This window comes from Ischnura elegans, chromosome 4, assembly GCF_921293095.1.
Source record: "Ischnura elegans chromosome 4, ioIscEleg1.1, whole genome shotgun sequence".
NCBI lineage: Eukaryota > Metazoa > Arthropoda > Insecta > Odonata > Coenagrionidae > Ischnura > Ischnura elegans.
In genome coordinates, this window is record NC_060249.1 from 111,884,903 (window position 1) to 111,903,815 (window position 18,913).

Below are 18,913 nucleotides of genomic sequence, written 5' to 3' on the forward strand. Positions count from 1 at the left end.
CACCCGTCTGGGATATCGCATGGTCGGCTCAATAACCGCTTCAGCTGGTGGCTCCTCTCTCGCTGCCGGAGTCGCTTGGCCCTCATGTGTTGGTGGAATGGAGAAAAACTTCCATCCACCCCCTCCGCGGACGACAGGTTTTTCCCTCGCTGTCTCGGCCTCTCTTGGCCCATCTTTTGTCTCTTCAACTCCGTCCGTATTATCACATTCCTTTTCCGTGTCTCCTCCCGGTCTTTCCTCCCACCTTTTGAGTCGGTTGAAGTGTACCACTAGGCGGCGGCGAGGATTATCCACCTTCTTCACTCGGTACGTGACCTCGGACAATTTCCGTATGATTTGGAAAGGACCCGTCCAGGGGCGATGGAATTTGCGACACTTCCCTCTTGCCGTAGCGGGATCGTGGAGCCATACCCTTTCCCCTTCCTCAAAGGGTGCACCGTGACACCGGCGGTCGTATTGTTCTTTTTGCCGGAGGTGGGCCGACCCAAGCCTCTGTCGTGCGAGATCATGGGCTTTCTCGAGGCTCTCTCGCAAGCGTCTCACAAAGTCGCCTTCTTTCGCCACCCCCCTCTGCACGTCAGGGATCCCCCACTCTAACTCAATGGGAAGGCGAACTTCCCTCCCAAACATAAGAAAATACGGTGTAAATCCTGTGCTGCTGTGTTTGGCCGACCGATAGGCTAGCATGACGGAATCCAAATGCTCATCCCATTCGGCTTCCTTCTCCGTCCACTGGCTCAACATAGCTAATAATGTTCTATTAAAGCGCTCGACTAGGCCGTCCGACTGCGGGTGGTAAGGTGATGTTCTTGTTTTAACCGCCCCAATCACTTTACACATCTCTTGGAAGAGGCGGGATTCAAATTGGCGTCCTTGATCAGTGTGGATTTCCCGAGGCACTCCCCACCTGCACACGAAGCCCTTAACATGATGCGCCACAGTTTCCGCCTCTTGATTATGCATGGCGTACGCTTCGGTCCACTTGGTGAACTCGTCAGCGACCACCAATATATATTTATTTCCTGTCTTTGTTTGAGGAAGTGGTCCTAAAATATCCATAGAAATTCTTTCCATCGGTCCTCCCGTCGGGCAATGACCCAGTGGTGCTCTTAGCGGGTGAGGCGGGGATTTCCGACGCGAACAATCTTCACACGTGCGGCACCAAATTTCCACGTCTTTTGTGTATCCGGGCCAATAGTAGCGCTCTCTCACTTTACCTAGAGTTTTCTCATACCCTAAATGGCCTCCGACGGGCGAATCGTGCAAAGACCGAAGAATTTCGTCCCTCGCCTCAGCAGGAACAATTATCTGTAGACGGTCAGCGTCTCTTCCTTCTTCTTCCCACCTTCGAAAGAGAGCCCCATCCTTAAACACAAGCCTGTCCCATTGTGTCCACAAAGCCTTCGCCTTCGGGCAGTCACCCCTCCTCTCTCCCTCGGACGGCCGAATTCCTGCTTCGAGTGCTTCCATTACCCTTCTCAGCACGGGGTCTTTGCTTTGCCTCTCCCTCACGCTTTCACTGGGGGCCTCTAAGACGGCGTCGATTTCCGCTGAAATCAGCTCCCCCTCTCCCCGAGCGCACTGTTTACAAACAGATCGAGATAAACCGTCGGCATTTCCATGTTTGTTTCCCGGCCGATGCACCACTAAAAAGTCATACTCCGACAATTGTTCAAGCCAGCGAGCAACTTGTCCTTCCGGTTCTCGAAACGATCTCAACCACTGTAGGGAATTATGATCGGTGCGCACCACAAACCGTTTGCCTAATAAATATTGGCGAAAATGGCGGGTAGAATTGACTACCGCCAAAAGTTCACGCCTCGTCACACAATATTGTTTTTCGGCACGTGAGAGCGTCCGACTGTAATAGGCCACAACCCTTTCCTCGCCTTCTTGTCTCTGGCTGAGTACGGCCCCGATACCCATCCCGCTAGCGTCACAGTCGAGCGTAAATTCGGAGTCCATACGCGGGAAGGCCAAAATTGGTGAAGACGTTAGCTTTCGTTTAAGAGTCTGAAAGGCGTCTTCACATTCTGCACTCCATTTAAATAGGGCATGCTTTTCGGTCAATCTGTGAAGGGGGCATGCTATCTCTGAAAAGCCTCTAATGAATCGCCTATAGTATGACACAGTTCCGAGGAACGCCCTAAGCTCCTCAAGGGATGCTGGAGACCGCCATTGTGTGATCGCGGCAATTTTATTAGGATCCGTCGCGACACCATTTTTGGAGACTATATGGCCTAAAAATTTCACAGACGGTTTCATGATTTGGCACTTCTCAGGCTTAATTTTCAGTCCCGCCTTCCTTAGGCGTATCAACACATCCGTTAGCCTTTCTACGTGCTCCCTAAAATCTCTACCAAAAATTATGACGTCATCCAAGTACACCAAACAAGACCTCCACTGTGCACCCGCGAGCACTAGGTCCATTAGTCTTTGGAATGTACTGGGTCCGTTGCACAATCCGAAAGGCAGCACTTTAAACTGATATAGTCCGTCACCAGTGGTAAAGGCTGTCTTTTCTCGATCAACTTCCGCAACCTCGCACTGCCAGTATCCTGACGCCATATCTATTGTGGAGAAAGCTGTTGCGCCGGCGAGCGAATCGAGAATGTCGTCCATGCGGGGGAGGGGATAAGCATCTTTGTGAGTCACGGAATTCAGACGCCTATAATCAACACAAAATCGCGTCGATCCGTCTTTCTTTTTTACAAGAACGATCGGTGAACTCCAAGGAGATGATGATTCTTCGATTATATCGTCCCTCATCATTTCCTCTACGATTTGTCGCACTTCTCCGCGTCTGTGGATTGGCAATCGCCTGGGAGGTTGCCGAATCGGGGACACATCACTAGTCTCTATTGTGTGCTTAAGAATGTTTGTACGCCCTAAGTCGTAGGGTCCTCGAGAGCACACATCCGAAAACTCATTCAACACTGTTTTGAGTTCCTCTATTTCCGCTTCACTAACATCGGCACAGTTTAAGTCAAAGAGGGAAGATGCTGGGGGAAGATGCGCGTTCTCCAGACTAAAAACGGGCTTTTGACATGTTTCCACTTGTTCTCCACAACACTCGTGCAATACGCCCACTTTCGTGTCTTTGTATAGAGTCACTGTCTCTCCCAAGGGATTCAGGAAAAGCATATTCACCGTATCCTTCACGTTATGCAAAATCCGCGCACCGAAAACGCCATAACGCTCTAAAAGTTTTGGGTTTGGCTCGATTATCCCCACTTTTTCTTTGAACCCCGGGTCCGAGCTCACCCAACACTCCACTACCACTTCGTGGTGAGGAGGAAGAACAACGTTCTCCTTCAACGTCACTGCGCAGCCCCACTCGCACTTTCCCTCACTTGAGAGAAAAGGCACCGCTTTTCCGCGGAGAAGAATGCAATTCCGGGAAAAAGCCACGTCACACTGATGTGCTCGCAGAAAATCGGCACCCAGGAGGCATCCCTTCGATAGGCGCGGGGCGATGAGCATATCATGAGAGAACTCTTCCCCTCCGATCTGAAGTATCACTTCACTCTTCCCGAGCACCCGTAATGGCTCCCCATTCGCCGTTATTAGTGTCAAATTGTCAGTTTTCATTTTCCTCGAATTGTCGGTGCGGTTCCATAATTCTTCCGATATCAATGACACCGCGGCTCCCGTGTCTATTAGTATCTCGGCGTGGATCCCCGAAACGGATCCGTGCACCAGGGGCACTGACTCCGACAAAATTGTCCAAATTTCCTTTTGTCCGCGTCCTCCGACGCCCTCGAGCGGTGAAAAAGTGTCTCGGGTTCCTTTTGTGTCACCGGCCGAGAAGGTTACCGCCTCCTCGGCCTTCCGTCGTTTCCCGAGAAGGATAGCCGTGAGCATTCGGCTCTCAGATGGCCCTCTTCACCACACATCCAACACCGCGGCCGATCCCTGCGCCTCACACTGAAATTAGGGTGCCGCCTCTCCGGAGCGGGAGCGGGGCCGCGGTCTTCACCACTCGACATAACCATCCCTCGTAAAAGTTGCAACACCTCTCTCATTGTCTCTGAGTTCTGTGTCAACGCGGCCTCCACTCTGTCCTCGCGACCGCACCCTCGATTCTCCACACCGATTTCCTGTGAGCTGACGAGCGTCGCCGGCGCCAACGCATTCACTCCCCTGGTGGATGACTCGGCGAAATGGATTGCCTCCATCTCGATTGCAACGCCGATTGCTTCTTCGAGGCTAGCAGGTCTCGCCTGCTTCACCCACACCCGAATGTTCCCGTCGAGCCCATCGAGGAAGCGGTCGCGCACCACGGCCTTTCTCGCATCCTCGGGCCAGGAAGGGTATGCGCGCCGAGCAAGGCGCCCGAGGTCCGTGGCAAAGGCGGCGATGTCTTCTCCGGGGTTGCGCGCCCTTCGGACGAATCGCGCCTTTTCTTTCTCGCTCGCTTCCCTTGGGTTGAAGCGCCGCCCCAACGCCTCCCGCGCCTTTGCATAGCTCCCTCGGTGTTCCTCCGGCAGATCACGAAACGCCGAGAGAGCGTTTCCTGTGAGGCAGAGTCTTAGATAGAGCGTCTTCTGCTCCTCAGGCCACTTATTTATTTCCGCCACTGTCTCAAATTGGAAGACCCAGTCTTCCCACTCCTCCGCACCACTAAACTTCTCCGGCATCACCATACCCGCCATGGCTGCCGCCGCCGAACCGCACGCAAAATCTCAGGATCGAGAACACAATCCTGCCGACTGCGCCAATGTAGCGCCGGTTCGCTGGAGAAGGATATTCAAAATAACGTTCGCTCACTTCGAGGTTCAAACCACAACTCCTTTATTCTCTCTCTTTTACAACGGGCCCCAAAGCCCTTCTCCCGTTGAGGGCTTCCCGCCCCCACCTCCTGGGTTTCCCCCAAGAGTCCATATCCTGAGCAGCCGACAGCGCTCGGCTACAACAAGGAAGGTCCGAATGCATCACTTTCATCGATTTTTTAAGAGTGGAAAATTTTTCACTGCCATTTTAATTTACAGCACTCATTGAAATACCTTTTTTGAGTGTTAAAATGTTATATACGCATTATTTATGAATGGTAGTCAGTTTTATTTTGCAATTAATAAGAAACACCATTAATATAGACAATTATATAGCATATCTTTAGGATTACCCTTCATTTTCCAATTTTCCTACCTTTCATGTAGTCCACTCTCCTCTTACAGCCATGAGCCATGATACATGGACTTTCTATTCCAACTGCCTCCGAAGGGTTAACTAAAAAACCACATATTGCCAAAGATTTTTATTTCTACAAATAACATTTTTATCTTCCTAATAAATGTACAAAAACACACATAGAACTATAATCAAGCAATTTTCCGAAGTGATGGCCAGATTATCTGTGCATAATTCTGAGTATTCCTCAATGCAATTTAATGGCATAATTTTTAAATTTACTCCAAAATTCAATTTGAGCATGTCAAATTTCTAAATCGAGAAGACAGAAACAATTGGAGCACACAGAAATGGTGAAAATGTCCCCATGTTAAATCATATTCACATTCTTATACTTACTATGAAAATTGAAATTTTATTGTCCTACTCATACCGCAATGAGGGACTTTTATGGCAATGCTAACAAAATATTTGAAATAAGAAAACTATTCACCGTTTCCTCGAATTATCTGCTTCTTTACATTGTATTCAATCACGGCAAATAAGATGCTAAGATTAAATTTGCAGATTAATCTATTGCTTCAGTTAAACACTCAATCATAATGGCAGAATGAATATCCTTTTGCATCATAAAATTGGGAAATAATGCTTTTGGACTGACAGGTTTTTGAAGGTTTTTCCAGCCATAGGTATAATAAAACTTCTTCTTTAAACCATAAAAAGAACTATTCAAAGAAAAACGCTAATAAAAAGAAAACAAGTTTATCTCCCGGAACCAAAAATATAGTAATAAATTTCTCTTACCATAAAAAAGAGCCGATATTCTAAAGCCGTATTACATTCTTGAAGTTTTTACATGTGATTGATTTTCAACGTCAAAGTTGCAAAAAAAATACTTAAACACAATTCTTGGATCAGGGGCGGACTGGTCAGAGCGGGCAGGGGAAAACCTCGCCGAAGAGTCCAGGGGTCTTTCAGCACTTTACATAATTCCTGGAACCTGCAAATGCATGAACTGTAAAATGAGAATGATAAGATACACGAGAGACCCCTGCATTATTTACAGCTCGTCTTTCTTCGCCCACTCTTCAGTGTTCTATCATTGTAATTACATAACATACTTCGCGGAAGGCGTCTCCCATGCCCAAATTTTAGAAAGGAGCAACGGGACACCCCCAATGAAACGTGTGTTATTCCATCGCCCCTAAGTGCTCCTGGAAAGTTTGTTTATATTTGCCTCTGAAAACAGCATTTCAAGTACTATCCAAGGCTAAAATTTGTTTAAACTTTAGATGTTATTGTTTTCATGTGCTAGAATGTACAGGTTAAATCTCCGCCCATGGGCCCCCTTACCTCTCCCTTCCCCGTTGAATTTTCACATTTTAACTTCATGGTTTGAGCACTTAGAACAAGAAACAGATACCGCGATACTCTCTCCGAATCATATGACGAACAAGTCATATTCATCCCAAACAAGTCCTCTAATTTTTTTGAGAAGAGGGGGGATTTGCCCATTGAGGCCATTTAACCACGTTCTTGCTGGCACCATTAGGTAACCAGTCCACCATTGTCACGCACATTTGTATATGGGCTATTAATTGAAGTGATTTAGGCGATTTTTGGACCCTTATGTGTACTTACTCATTAGCAATAACGAGAGTGTATATATTTATTCCATAATTTTTGGGAAAGGGCCTCTTTAAGAGGCAAAGGAAAGGTTTGAACGATGTTACAGATAAAGAGATGTAAGCACAATAAGGAGTTAGGTTGAATCTAAAATGTGGAACGGGGCACATGATTAGATTTTATTGATTGTTTGGGGGCGTCTATCAATTACGTAAGGCGATTTTGGCGATTTTTGAACCCCCTTTCCCTTTACTGAGATATCGTAAGATTTGACTCGACCCCTTCCCTCAAATTTCACGCGAGATTTTTTAAAATGCGTACTTTCAGTGTAAATACGTTAATATATGCTTCATTGGATTGGTTTTGTTAAAAAAATAACAGTTTGTTTGATCATTTTTATTTAAGATTAACTTATACCACTTAGCATTTAAGATTACTAATATTGCAATTGGACACTATGTTTTGCGAGAAAAAATTACGTGATACTTGCCAGGATGAGATACTTACGTGATACTTCCCCGCCCATTTCTTTCCCACGTGAGATTGAGTGAGAATCGGCTTGATCCCCTCCCCCCCAAAACGCCTCACGTAATTAAAGGATGCCCCCTTATCCAGGAGAAATTCGGGTAAAATAAAATATTGTACATTATTGACGTGTTTATTGAATTACACAATTGTGCTGTGCGATGACCCAGAGGTTGATCGATTGAACGAACTGCAGATGGTACATGAATTGAATCGCCCATTCTCCTGGCCATAGCTCTGAGCACATCGGGACAAAACTTCCCATGGTAGCACCCTTGTGTCCACTGTTCCACGTTTATGGTGCAACATCCATCGCAAATCAAATCCAAGTATGTCAATAGAAGCACACTCACATTACACAGAAGCTCACTCACATTCAATTACACATTCAATCGCACTTCAATGAAAAAATTGAGAAAGACAATTCTTGAGAATATTATTTAAAATTATCATGAATCGTTTGTTCACCCATTTAATTTGGGCCTTATACTTACTGAATTCCCAATCTTTTAAACTCCAAGTTATCACTTTAAAAAAAGTCATATATTAAGTCTCCTAGCTCTCTGGTCATCCAACTTTCCACGTAGCCGATTGATGACAAAAACAAGTTGAACACCTTAGCAATAAGCATTCCCTGTCACCACCAACTGTCTTGGATGCTGGGGTATTCTCACCACAGAAACGGTTGAGGTTGCATCGCAAGGGCAATGGAGTTTCTTTCCCTTTCATTCAACTCAAATGGAGAGTCGTTACCTAGCGACGAGATGCGCGCTAGCAGGCGAAAAGACGAGGGTGCTGTAGATGGCCGGCAGGAGTAAAAGCAACAGGTGGTGATGGACCCACGTGACAGAAGATCCAGTCGCTGATCCTGCGAAGTAAAAGGATGATATAAACAATTCTCTAGCGTGTACACCAGATTTTATTTGCTATCTTGAAAAATATATTCCACCGCTGCTTTTAGACTGGTACGTCATCATGGTATAACTCAGTTTACGATAGCTGCCCAGCTAACTGTCGTTTCAAAGATGACCAACGCGGAGAAAATCCCGGAAACTAAGTTATGCCACTTGAGATGCTCAGCGGAACCCTATATCAATAGTTACAGTCGAGCCGGTAATATATAGTAACAGGTCGAAAGGTTCAAAGAGTGGCAAGGTCCAGGCCATACATGTAAACATTTGCGATCGGTGATGAGAAAATGACAAAGAAATGAAAGGACTCCACGAGACTTTAAAAAGATTACGAAAAAAGCAAATTTTCCCGCTATTCCTGAATATTCATTTGCAAGTGACAGCATTTTATGTGAAAGCCAGGATGCTGGTTGTAAACGGGAGACAGCGATTGGCCGAGCAACACGTGCAGTCACTAGGGTTCTCCGTCTCATATCTTCTGTCATATGACCACCCTGGACGGTTTGACTGTAGAATATGATGACTTTCCGACAGCCGTAAAATTTTAAACTTGTCGTTTCACAAAGACAAAGTATACTGTCTTGGTTTGTGGAAAGGAACATTAATTCCTACGATTTCCTCGTTTTTTCATCACTTCAACATTCTTCCGTCTTGAAAATTTTTCGAACAATGCGTTGAAAATGACTTCTTGGAGGTTAAAATAGTTAAAACTTCTCATGTCGCGTTAAGCACTTTTGTATATGGGTATAAGAGATTGGACTCGCGTCACCGTCACTGCTACTACACATATGTATAATTGTGTATATACTGTATATACACAGTATACTCGCTATTTACACAGTACTTGTTGGGGGGTACAAAACATTAGACTTGCATCACCGTCACCAGTCCATACTCGTGCAGGAGAGTGTACTCGATACAAGAATAGTGAAGGTTAGTGCAATATAACTCAATTTCTTTTAAAACGTTCAATTTGAGTAGCTTATTTGAATGCTGTACCATAAAATTAATTTATAAATGTGAAGTGTTTACAAATACATATCGTAGAAATATAGTTGTCATAAGCCTGTTCTATCAGTTTTAGATACCTTTTGCCTGTGATAATGGCGGTGATGATGAAAGAATTGTTGAAGTAATGGATGAAAATTGATTATTCTGAAGCATAAAATTATTATGTGCCTAAAATAACTGTGCAAAATATCGCAATAAATTAATATTTTACTTTATTATATACATAGTTCCACTTTCCTCTGATTGATAAAACACTTCATTAGAAATTATTCCTTACATTCAAAAATGCTAACGTTATTTCAAGTTTTTACTTCTGTCGGGACTCCCGGAGTACAGCTTTTTTTCTACATTTCGCTCCCAGGAATGAGACACTTAAAAATTTACTGGTTTTGAATTTCATTTAGTTTCTGTTGCCATTCATCCTAAACTGCCTTTCTCTCAGCTGGCAGAGGAATCGAATGCATAAACACGAGCCTTGAGCTACCCAGGTGACTGTGTTCGACCGCTCACTCGCCTCAATAGTCAAGGGTCAACCGTCGAGTACGAACGGATTCGGAAGACTCGGCAGCTGCTTAAGCGTTCGCCTACGAACTTGCTTTGTTCAAATCTTTGACTGGTGGGAGCGCTTTGGGCAGATACGAAAAATTAGGTAATTCATCTCGGGCGACCGGGAGAGTATGACTCTACTTGACGATTCGTCGTCTAGCATTGCTGCATTCGGCCCCAGGTGTCCGCTTACTCCATCAGAGTACGGGCTCTTCGCCCAATACTCCGTCGAAATCGTGGAATGGGCAATGATTCACTGGAAGCCGATCGATTGAGGGCGAGTACGAAAGCCGATTTGCAGGGCTCTAGTGATAGCATATCTCATAGCCGACTCCAATATACTATTTTATATAATATTATGCGGGAGCTCAAAATATATTGAGAGATCTTATTTGTTATCGTAGAAATGATCACATTTGTGAGATTTGGGATATAGTTTGCAGAACCCGTTTTAAATATAATTTTTTTCGCAAGCAATAGAGGGACCATAGTACTCGCAATAGATTAGCTCTAGGATAGCTTGTCTCGGACGACGTAAAATAGGCTCTGCATATATGGTTAATAACATATTAGGTAAATGCTATTTGCATACTCTTATTGGCACGTTACAACTAATGCATGAATCACATAATACACTAACTTTTCGTTTTTCTATTACTAGCTATTAGTTTTATTTGCATGATAGCATGTTTTTGTCCTTTTTACTCTCCTAGTTTGTGGTCTGACCTATTGTTGTTGCCCTATGTGCTTGGCTGGTATCCGGCTAACCAGCTCGTTTCTGATTGAGGCTAGGATGAGCGCTGCATGCCCGTTGTTGGATCACACCATTTACATAATAGGTTTAGTGTAGTTTTCATTCTACTGTCTGACAGAGATTCCATCTGAGTTTATCTAAAATGTCAGTAACACTAACAAGACTATCGTAAAGAATGTTCACGTACTTAGCAGCTTTTCTCGCGTTCTAACTCTGATTTTAAACCCATTTCATGGGAATCCCAAACACTGTCAGCGTATTCATGGCGAAACAAAACCCAGTACTATTCCACAAACTTTTTATTATATGCTGTCAACTAGTTCCGACGTTTATACCGTCATTATCAAGACTTACAGTCTGTTAGTCTTGATGATGACGGTATAAACGTGGAAACTAGTTGACAGCAAGTAATAAAAAGTTTGTGGAATAGTACTGGGTTTTGTTTCACCATAAACATTTCATCGTTCCACCAAGTAACACCCAAATTAGTTGATTTTATTCGCACTGACAGCGTATTCCAAATGAGATCTAAAGATGGAGAGAACTTAATTTCTCTGACTCTGTCGTCACACTTTTCAAGTAATCTTTTTACAAAACCCAATTTACGCATAGCTCGACGTGTCATTTTCCGGATAAGTTTATTCCACGATAGATGATTCCATGATAGAGTCTAACTCCTATCATTGTATGTTATGACTGAGTCTAATTATAGTATAACGAGCGTGATGCGCCCGCTCCCAGCGGGCTTCCACCGCTCTTTTCAATGCAGGTCCACAGAGGGATAGCCGCGTTTCTAATTTTAAAATGTAGAGAAAAAGGCAGGGTCTTATGTACAAATTTAATTGGAATGTTCATGTACAAATTGAGGTCAGAGGACCTCTTTAAACACAACATTGGAAGTAATTACACTATCCTCTGTTAAACGCACATGATGACTCATACTTACGTATCAACAGGAGACTTGAATGTGAAATCAGCCGCATTTTGATAAAAGTTATTTAAAGAATGCGAGATATTGTTGCAAATGAACAAATTTATCAGTTTGTGCGACGTTAACGTCAGGAATATTTACCGTTTTTTTGTTGTTTTTTTTAATTATTTAAAAACCAATTTTAGAAACCAATAGCAATATTTAGGAAGTAAGATATGCCGTCGCATGTTCTCTGATAAATTCTGTGCATTTTGGTACCTCATTTGTAGAGCTTGGTTGCGTATAAGTTGAGAAAAAGGTATCTATACAGTAGAAATAATGTAGAAGATAGAAGTAAATTTTGTAATATTTGCCATAGATAAAGTACCAAATGTGTGACGATTCCTCACCTCCGCTCCGATCGGCTCCGAATTCCCCGGATGCGGAGGCCGCAGCCTCTGCACCCGGCGCCGCCGCGGCGTCTCCCTGCCACTTTCGCGTCTCGAGCGCTGGTGCCTTCTGCGGCCGGTCGCCCTCCACGCTCTCCTCGTTCGTGCGCCAGTAGACCGTGGCGATGGTCGCCAGGCACTTGAGCTTCATGTCGCCGTTGCGACGAAAGTGCTTGGGCCGCACCTTGAACTCAAGCCCCAGCGTCGAAGTCTCCAATCCATCGCGGCTACTCTTGCTGAATGGACCGCGGATGAACGAGGAATCCGCCTAGGGAAGATGGAAAACACATTTATTCGCTCTGAATTAGACATCTTCAATGGCTATCAGCACAGAAGGAAAACCAGCGATTTTCTTTTGGGTAAACCTGCGCCGCAGAAAAAAATGCATTGGTCAAAAAATGCTGAAGACTTCCTCGAGATAATGCGATTCAATGAACAATTTCATTTCCCTGATAAAGTCTCCAGCAGCGGATAAGAAATTGGTCGTGCACATTTTTATTGAACTTAAACGTGGGTTTAGCCAAAAGAACATCGCTGAGTATCGCGGACCGTAAAAGTTGTAATCCATTGACATGGAAAACATTTGGGAAGTAAGTCGAATATATAATTATAAAAGTAACACAAATGATAGCAGAAAATAACTCTGACTAAATAACTTTCGCAGAGGTAGAGTAAGAGATCATCTCATGTTCCACGGAGGGTGTAATTTGTTACTATAATATTCAGCTTAGCAGATTCAAACCTGAATCTCCCAGTTGCCGGTCAAGTATACTATCATTCACACCAATTATAATTCTTTCTTAAAGGCGACGTAGCAGACGAACCGAAAAGAACAACCCTAACTTTCAGTCTTTTGTTAGCCTGACTCAAGTCATGTTAATAAATGCTTCCTCCTTTAGTTGATAGTCACATTCAATAAATAAACCAATTTTCTGGATTATATCACATACCTTAACTGCTTTTACTTTCATTATAACAATTTTCAAACCTCACCTGCTCCCCGTTGATAAACCATATGAGCTGTGCGGCCGGTTTTGAGCGCCCCGAAGTGCAGTTAACCCGGACAGTGTCACCAACTTGATAGCGAGGACGGCCTCCTGTGATGCGTGGGCCATCTCCAGGCAGGGCTGCCAATTGAATAAAACATAACAATTAACGACGTCCACACACAACAGATTTTAGAGAAAAAAATAGCCTTTTCCGCGGGCATGTGCTGAAGGCACATTCTGCATGATCTGCATGTTCAAGGCCAAAACACTCATGATCGAAAACTGTCCAAACTCAAAATGATGATGTTCTAATTAATAAGTTTAGAATTGAATGAAATGATGGGTTTTTAAGTAAGCTTGAACGTAAAACTATAATCTACTGAAGATTTCATTGATGCAAGGACACTCATGTATGTAGAAAGCAAGGAAAAAAGTAACACATAGCTCGTTGGCGTCTGAAAACAGCCAGTTCAGGAGCTACTTGTCTTCCAAAATTTTGCCCTCGTAATGCTCTTATACAGCCAGGAATATTTTAAGCTATATGCCCCATATACCGGGGAAATAATGGTATTCCTCGTATTAAGGCAACGCGCAAAAGATTCAGCAACGAATTCTTCCCCATATTCTCCGAAGTGTGCTTCGCCCACGACTCATCTAGAATGGAGTTTAATCTCGCCAGGGCAACTGTGGACACAGCCGACATATTGGGCACTGAGGCTGCCTCGTAGCACAATCGTTTCGGTGATGTAGTGGGTAAAGTATCATACAACGAATCATAGATTCCACGGATCAAGTCTCAATGACGGATGATTAGATGCTGCGTGCACACACTACGGACATTTTGATGATCTTTAAAGTTCGTAAAATCTATCACGAGGTCCAGAGATTGCATGACTATTTAATTCTGACGCACTTATTTATTCGTCGAAATTCAACTCTGATATTGCATAACCACTTGGGAAGTTGATTCTGGAGTGAATTTTGACTGCATTTCCGCGTCGTCCAGCCCCGCTTCGAGGCCCATAATATTAGCTGCATGTGCGATGTGTCACAGCCTAATCCTCCTCCCTCTTTGCAATGGAAAATTCTTCGTACGTTACGCAAAGCTGAGAGAAGGCAGAATATTGAGCCGCCCAAATTCAGTAGTTTTCGATCAGGAAATTTTAGAGCAATTCATTTCGTTTGTGTGGCCACACCTTGCCACTTTTCTAATAACCGCAAAATAAATTGCTTGCTAAGTTTTATCACTGGTATCTGAGTGAAGATCCACGTGTTTTATTTCATCATTAGCGTCAGTAATTTCCCGCGATGTGGTTTTTATTTTTTGGACGGGCAAATAGGGCGGAAAATTCGAAGTACTAGAGATCTAAAACTGCCATGACTATTTTATTATTCAAATCATTCACATCGGAACTATGAACAATCGATTAATCTGATAGTTACATTTACGTGTATAGCTTTCGGTTTCACTGCAAACATGAACCAAAGTTGCCTTTCGTGAAACTTTGAAATTGGAGTGAGTAAAGGGGGTAGTGATTTTAGTAACACATACTATTTATTATCGTTGTATATTAATGCCAAAAGTAAAAATATGGTAGCATTTCATTCCACTTTGTGAAAATTCGTTATTTATTGCCAGAAACTTAGCTCACGACGGTATTTTTAACTCCTTCTACCATTACGCGTTCACGTTACGAATCGTGATTATAGTTCACAATAATAAGCTACAAACATTGAAATAGTAATAGTAACTGGTGAAATTGAAAAGTTTTGAGAATTATATATGAACACCTCATGTCATTATGAAGTGAATGTTTCCAGGAAATACTAGAGATTTATAGGTTTTTGCGTAGTTTTTTATGGGAACTAATATATTTGTATTTGGTGATATCAGTCATTCTGACCTGCCTCCTGTTGCGTAAATGTAATACGCAATAGACTATTCTTTGCGAAGTATGAGAATTAATAATAAACAAGGAAACCGTGGGGACTATTCTCCGTCCCACGTTCAAGGCGCTCATTTCAGCTCAGTTGAAAATGGAATGAGTCCGAATTAGTGATGGGTCGGTCATGAACGATCGAATCATGTGACTAGGGTCATCTCTGAGATTGATCGGTGAACGGGACCATTCAGATGACCGATAGGGTCATTTCCTCACGTCGGTCGTTCATGGCCGTGGACGTTCTCCATCAGTCGCGATCGTCGGTCATTCATGATTGTTTCATCGCGAGGATCCAGACGCAGGTCATTCGTGATCGTGGTCGTTCTCCGTTAATCGCCAGCCATTTGGTCATTCGTGATTGTTCATTGCATAGGCCATTCTATACACAGTCCAATCGCTATTATTCTTCGAAGATGTCGCGGCTGATGAACGTCACTCGCGACCTGAATTGACCGTTTTTGACTGCTCTTTCACTCGTGGTGATGGATGACATGGTATTGCAATCACTTTCAGGGGCAAAGTTCGTAATAATTTTAAATTTTGCTATAATTTTTTATACCTGTGGCCTTCATATCTCTGGTGATATGCCGAAAATCGTGAGAGAGCCCAGTTTTCTCTCATGCCGTTCAATCAGTTCCATTATTTATATTGACTATCCATAATAAAATAATGATCATTAACCCAATGTCCCACGAATGACTGGATATTATTGTTGATTCTGCATCTTGAAAAACAATAAAAGGAGTGTAATACACAACATTTAAGGTACTTTCTGTATTTGTAAATGTTTTGGAAGTAATTAATATAAATATTATCTAGTTTCTGGTTTTAATAAATGAAAAAAACTTTATAGATTGATAATAATAACAACTCATCTCTCTTTTAACAAGCTCCATTGATGTAGCCCTTAATAAGAGAGCGATCAGCGGGTCACGATTGACAACGGGGTAATGAATGCCGGAGCATTCACTATCCTGTTGTTGTCCCTCGGTCGTGATTGCCTACTCGGTCGTGATTGCCGTCCACTTTCCACAATCATGAGCCATTCAATCATGACCTGCCGTTCATGACAGAGTCACTGAAATGAATGGTCACCGTTTATTGGGATCACGAGAATGACCGACTAAGTCCATCACTAGTCCGAATGCCTCGCGAGCAACGGAATCGGAAAACTCCCTCGAATTCTCTTCCCTTCCACGGATTGTGAGTTGAGTTTTGCAGCGCCAGGCACGAAATAAGTGTCGGTCAATTAAGCTCCTCGCTCCACAGCGAGGAATATTGCTCTCTAAACGCGTCTGTTCAAAAAAAAATGTTACTCTCCCGTCTGGAGTCACGAGTATAGAGTGTCGGGAAAATGGGTGCTGATTTTATGGGAGAATTAAGTGCTGTGTCAAACGAGCGTGTCGTTCCACACTTTGCCTCTGTGTCCTCTCACTCCCCTTTACTCTTTTCATTCCTCAGCTGCTGTGTGTCACCTTTAGTGACCTCTTTCCCCACTCTTAGCGATGCTATTGACCGCCTCAAAAAGGTGTTTTTTCCAAGGATTTGGCCTTCTATTGTATCATTCGAAGAATTATGAAGACTAAATGGATTGCCCAAGCAATTAATGGAGAGGGACAAAAGAGGATTTTTCTGAAAAGCTTAAGGAGAAGATGGAAAAAAATTAGTTGGCCGCAATATCTACATCTACATACTTCCCCGTAAGCCGCCTAAAAGGCGTGTGGCAGGGGGAGTCAGGACACCAGCCATTTGCACATAAAAAGGTATGAGAAGGTAATATTTTGCTCTAAAAGGGCAGTAACTCGGCAAAATCTAAAGGGGATGACCATGAAATATTAAACATTTCGATTTTGACCCTCCCCCCCATCAATGGCATTTGAGCGAGGGTCAGACGTTCAGCTAGAGGTCTCGAAATTTTCAGGCCTTATTTTTGATCAGTCCCACAACTTTTTTTTCATTGGGCCAGGCGGATTTGAAAAAAAATCGATTTTTCTGATCCGCCCTAGTGTACATGTGGGAATCCTCTTGCATGCTGCATGCCGGTTATTGATGACCCCATGCCAAACACCCAATAAGTAGCTTTCTGGGTGTTATGTAGATATAGATTTGTAATTTATTGATTATCCCGTCATGGTTTCGACTACTGAAAGTCCTTTTCGATGCATCAAGGGTCGTTAGTATTACCTTATGAGCAAGGGATGAAACTAATCCCATATTGTAATTCAAAAGCAGTTTATTTTCCGACGAAGTTAGCCATGCCTTTCGAACGCCGAAGTACTACGGCAGGTCAGATCATAAAATAAATTAAGAGAGGTAGATTGTAGAACAAATAGAGTAAGAATCTTGCTCTTTCTGCGATCGATAAAAGGCTATAACAGCAGCGTTGTGACTTATAATTAGATTACAGGAAATGGGTTAGTTGACTGATTGTGTAGCTTATAAATTTTTATAAGCTAGTAAGCTCTCCAGGAATAATTCAAATTCATAATCACATTTTTCGGAGGTCCAGAACCAGTCGCAATCATTTTCATTTCAAAAAGGTTGACTTTAAACCGATTTCATTTTATTCTTCATCATTTCCCTTGGCTGGAATCCAGATCCAGACCAAGTCAACTCTACCGGACGCATTTTGCCTTCTTAAAACAGAAACACGAATTTAAGAGGCGTTACCATTAGTGCTTCACGGTATGGCAATAAGGGAAATGGGGGATGAGTATATGATAAACAGATATAATGGAAGAGAATAGACCTTATTGTGATTAGAAGATTTCAGGGAAGGCAAGGAGACAAGTCAAGGTGATTCATGACATTCTCTACGCAAAATTGCCTTTACCTATAGACTACCATTACATAATATTTACACTGACCTGTAACCACATGTTTTTAAACAGTAATGCGTTATCAAGTCTGCTCAACCCTAAAGTACTAGTATATTTAGCATGAAAAAAAATTATTGAGAGTAAAATACGTGTTACGCTATTTTTTTAAAGCTAACCCACGAGGTTTTATAATGCTGTTTAAAATCTAAATACAGATTCCTATTTTTTTCCTTGTTTCTACAACACATGCTACCACCATAAATATGCCAGGGTCATTCCAGCTTCTAAAATTATCAAATAAAACTTGGATCCCTAGGTACAGATTGACGATATAATCTAAGAGTCCATGAAGGTAACAGGCTAAGGTGATTCACAACATTCCCTACGCAAAGCTGCCTTAACCGCTAGACTGCCTTTACTAATTTTTATTCTGAACAGAAATGACAAGTGTTTAAATAGCAACGCCTAATTAGTTCTGCTCGATGATTTGATCAACACTAACGTGAATTTTGCACGAAATAAAATTGTTGATAGCAAAATACCACCCAGAATTAATTTTGTTTTTAAGGCTAACATACGAGATTTTCAAATACTGTCAAAAATCTGAACACGGCTACCTTTTTATTACTTGTTACTACAACACTGACACAAGCATTTCCAGCGTCAATCCATATTAGACATTCTCCCTCTAGAATAAAATATTCTTCTAAATCCAGCATGGATTATCTCACCTTCGTATTTTTTCTTTCTTTATTATCTAATGAAAGAGCAAAATTTGGATCCCTTGGTACGGATTGACGCATAATCGAAGAGTCCATAATATGGGATCTTCTCACACACAATGGCTTCCTCCCATCAACCCCAATCGCGTCGTAATACGACACTGCCGCACATTCTCCGGCCTTCACCCCCGCATTAACTTTTGTTCCCTTATCCCCTGTTTACTGCTATTGTTCTTCCCTTCCAGGAATCCAACTTAATTACCTCTCATTTTCTCTCTTTTAACCTCACCTCAGCCTCTGCTTAACCCTACTTCTGCTTCCCTTCAACTTCCTGCCGTTCTCCTCTGCGCAAAATGAGTTTCCCAATTTAGATGCAGATTTCTTCATTAGCATACTGTGCGGGTGCCCCGGGGTAAAATTCTGCGAAAGTGGAACGATTTTGAGATGGGCTAATGTGGGGTTCTGGCTACCTGTATGCGTTGGTGGTCCCACAAAGCTGCACTCACTCTGAGAGAAGTAACGAGAAATAGGTGAAGCAAATCATCTCTGGGACAATAAATTATTCCGGTAATCATTTT

At 42.9% G+C, this 18,913-nt stretch overlaps 1 protein-coding gene across 1 annotated transcript in view; it reads right to left on the reverse strand.

Annotated features, from left to right (window-relative positions):
• Positions 1-7,400: 7,400 nt before the first annotated feature.
• The window catches only part of LOC124157893, a 212,487-nt gene continuing 200,974 nt past the window's right edge, over positions 7,401-18,913 (reverse strand). The window contains exons 4-6 of the mRNA XM_046532959.1: positions 12,856-12,989; positions 11,824-12,130; positions 7,401-8,149 (exon numbers count right to left, since the gene is read on the reverse strand). Coding sequence (XP_046388915.1) covers positions 8,031-8,149; positions 11,824-12,130; positions 12,856-12,989 — 560 coding nt within the window. The 3' untranslated portion in view covers positions 7,401-8,030. The remainder of the gene's footprint in view (positions 8,150-11,823; positions 12,131-12,855; positions 12,990-18,913) is intronic.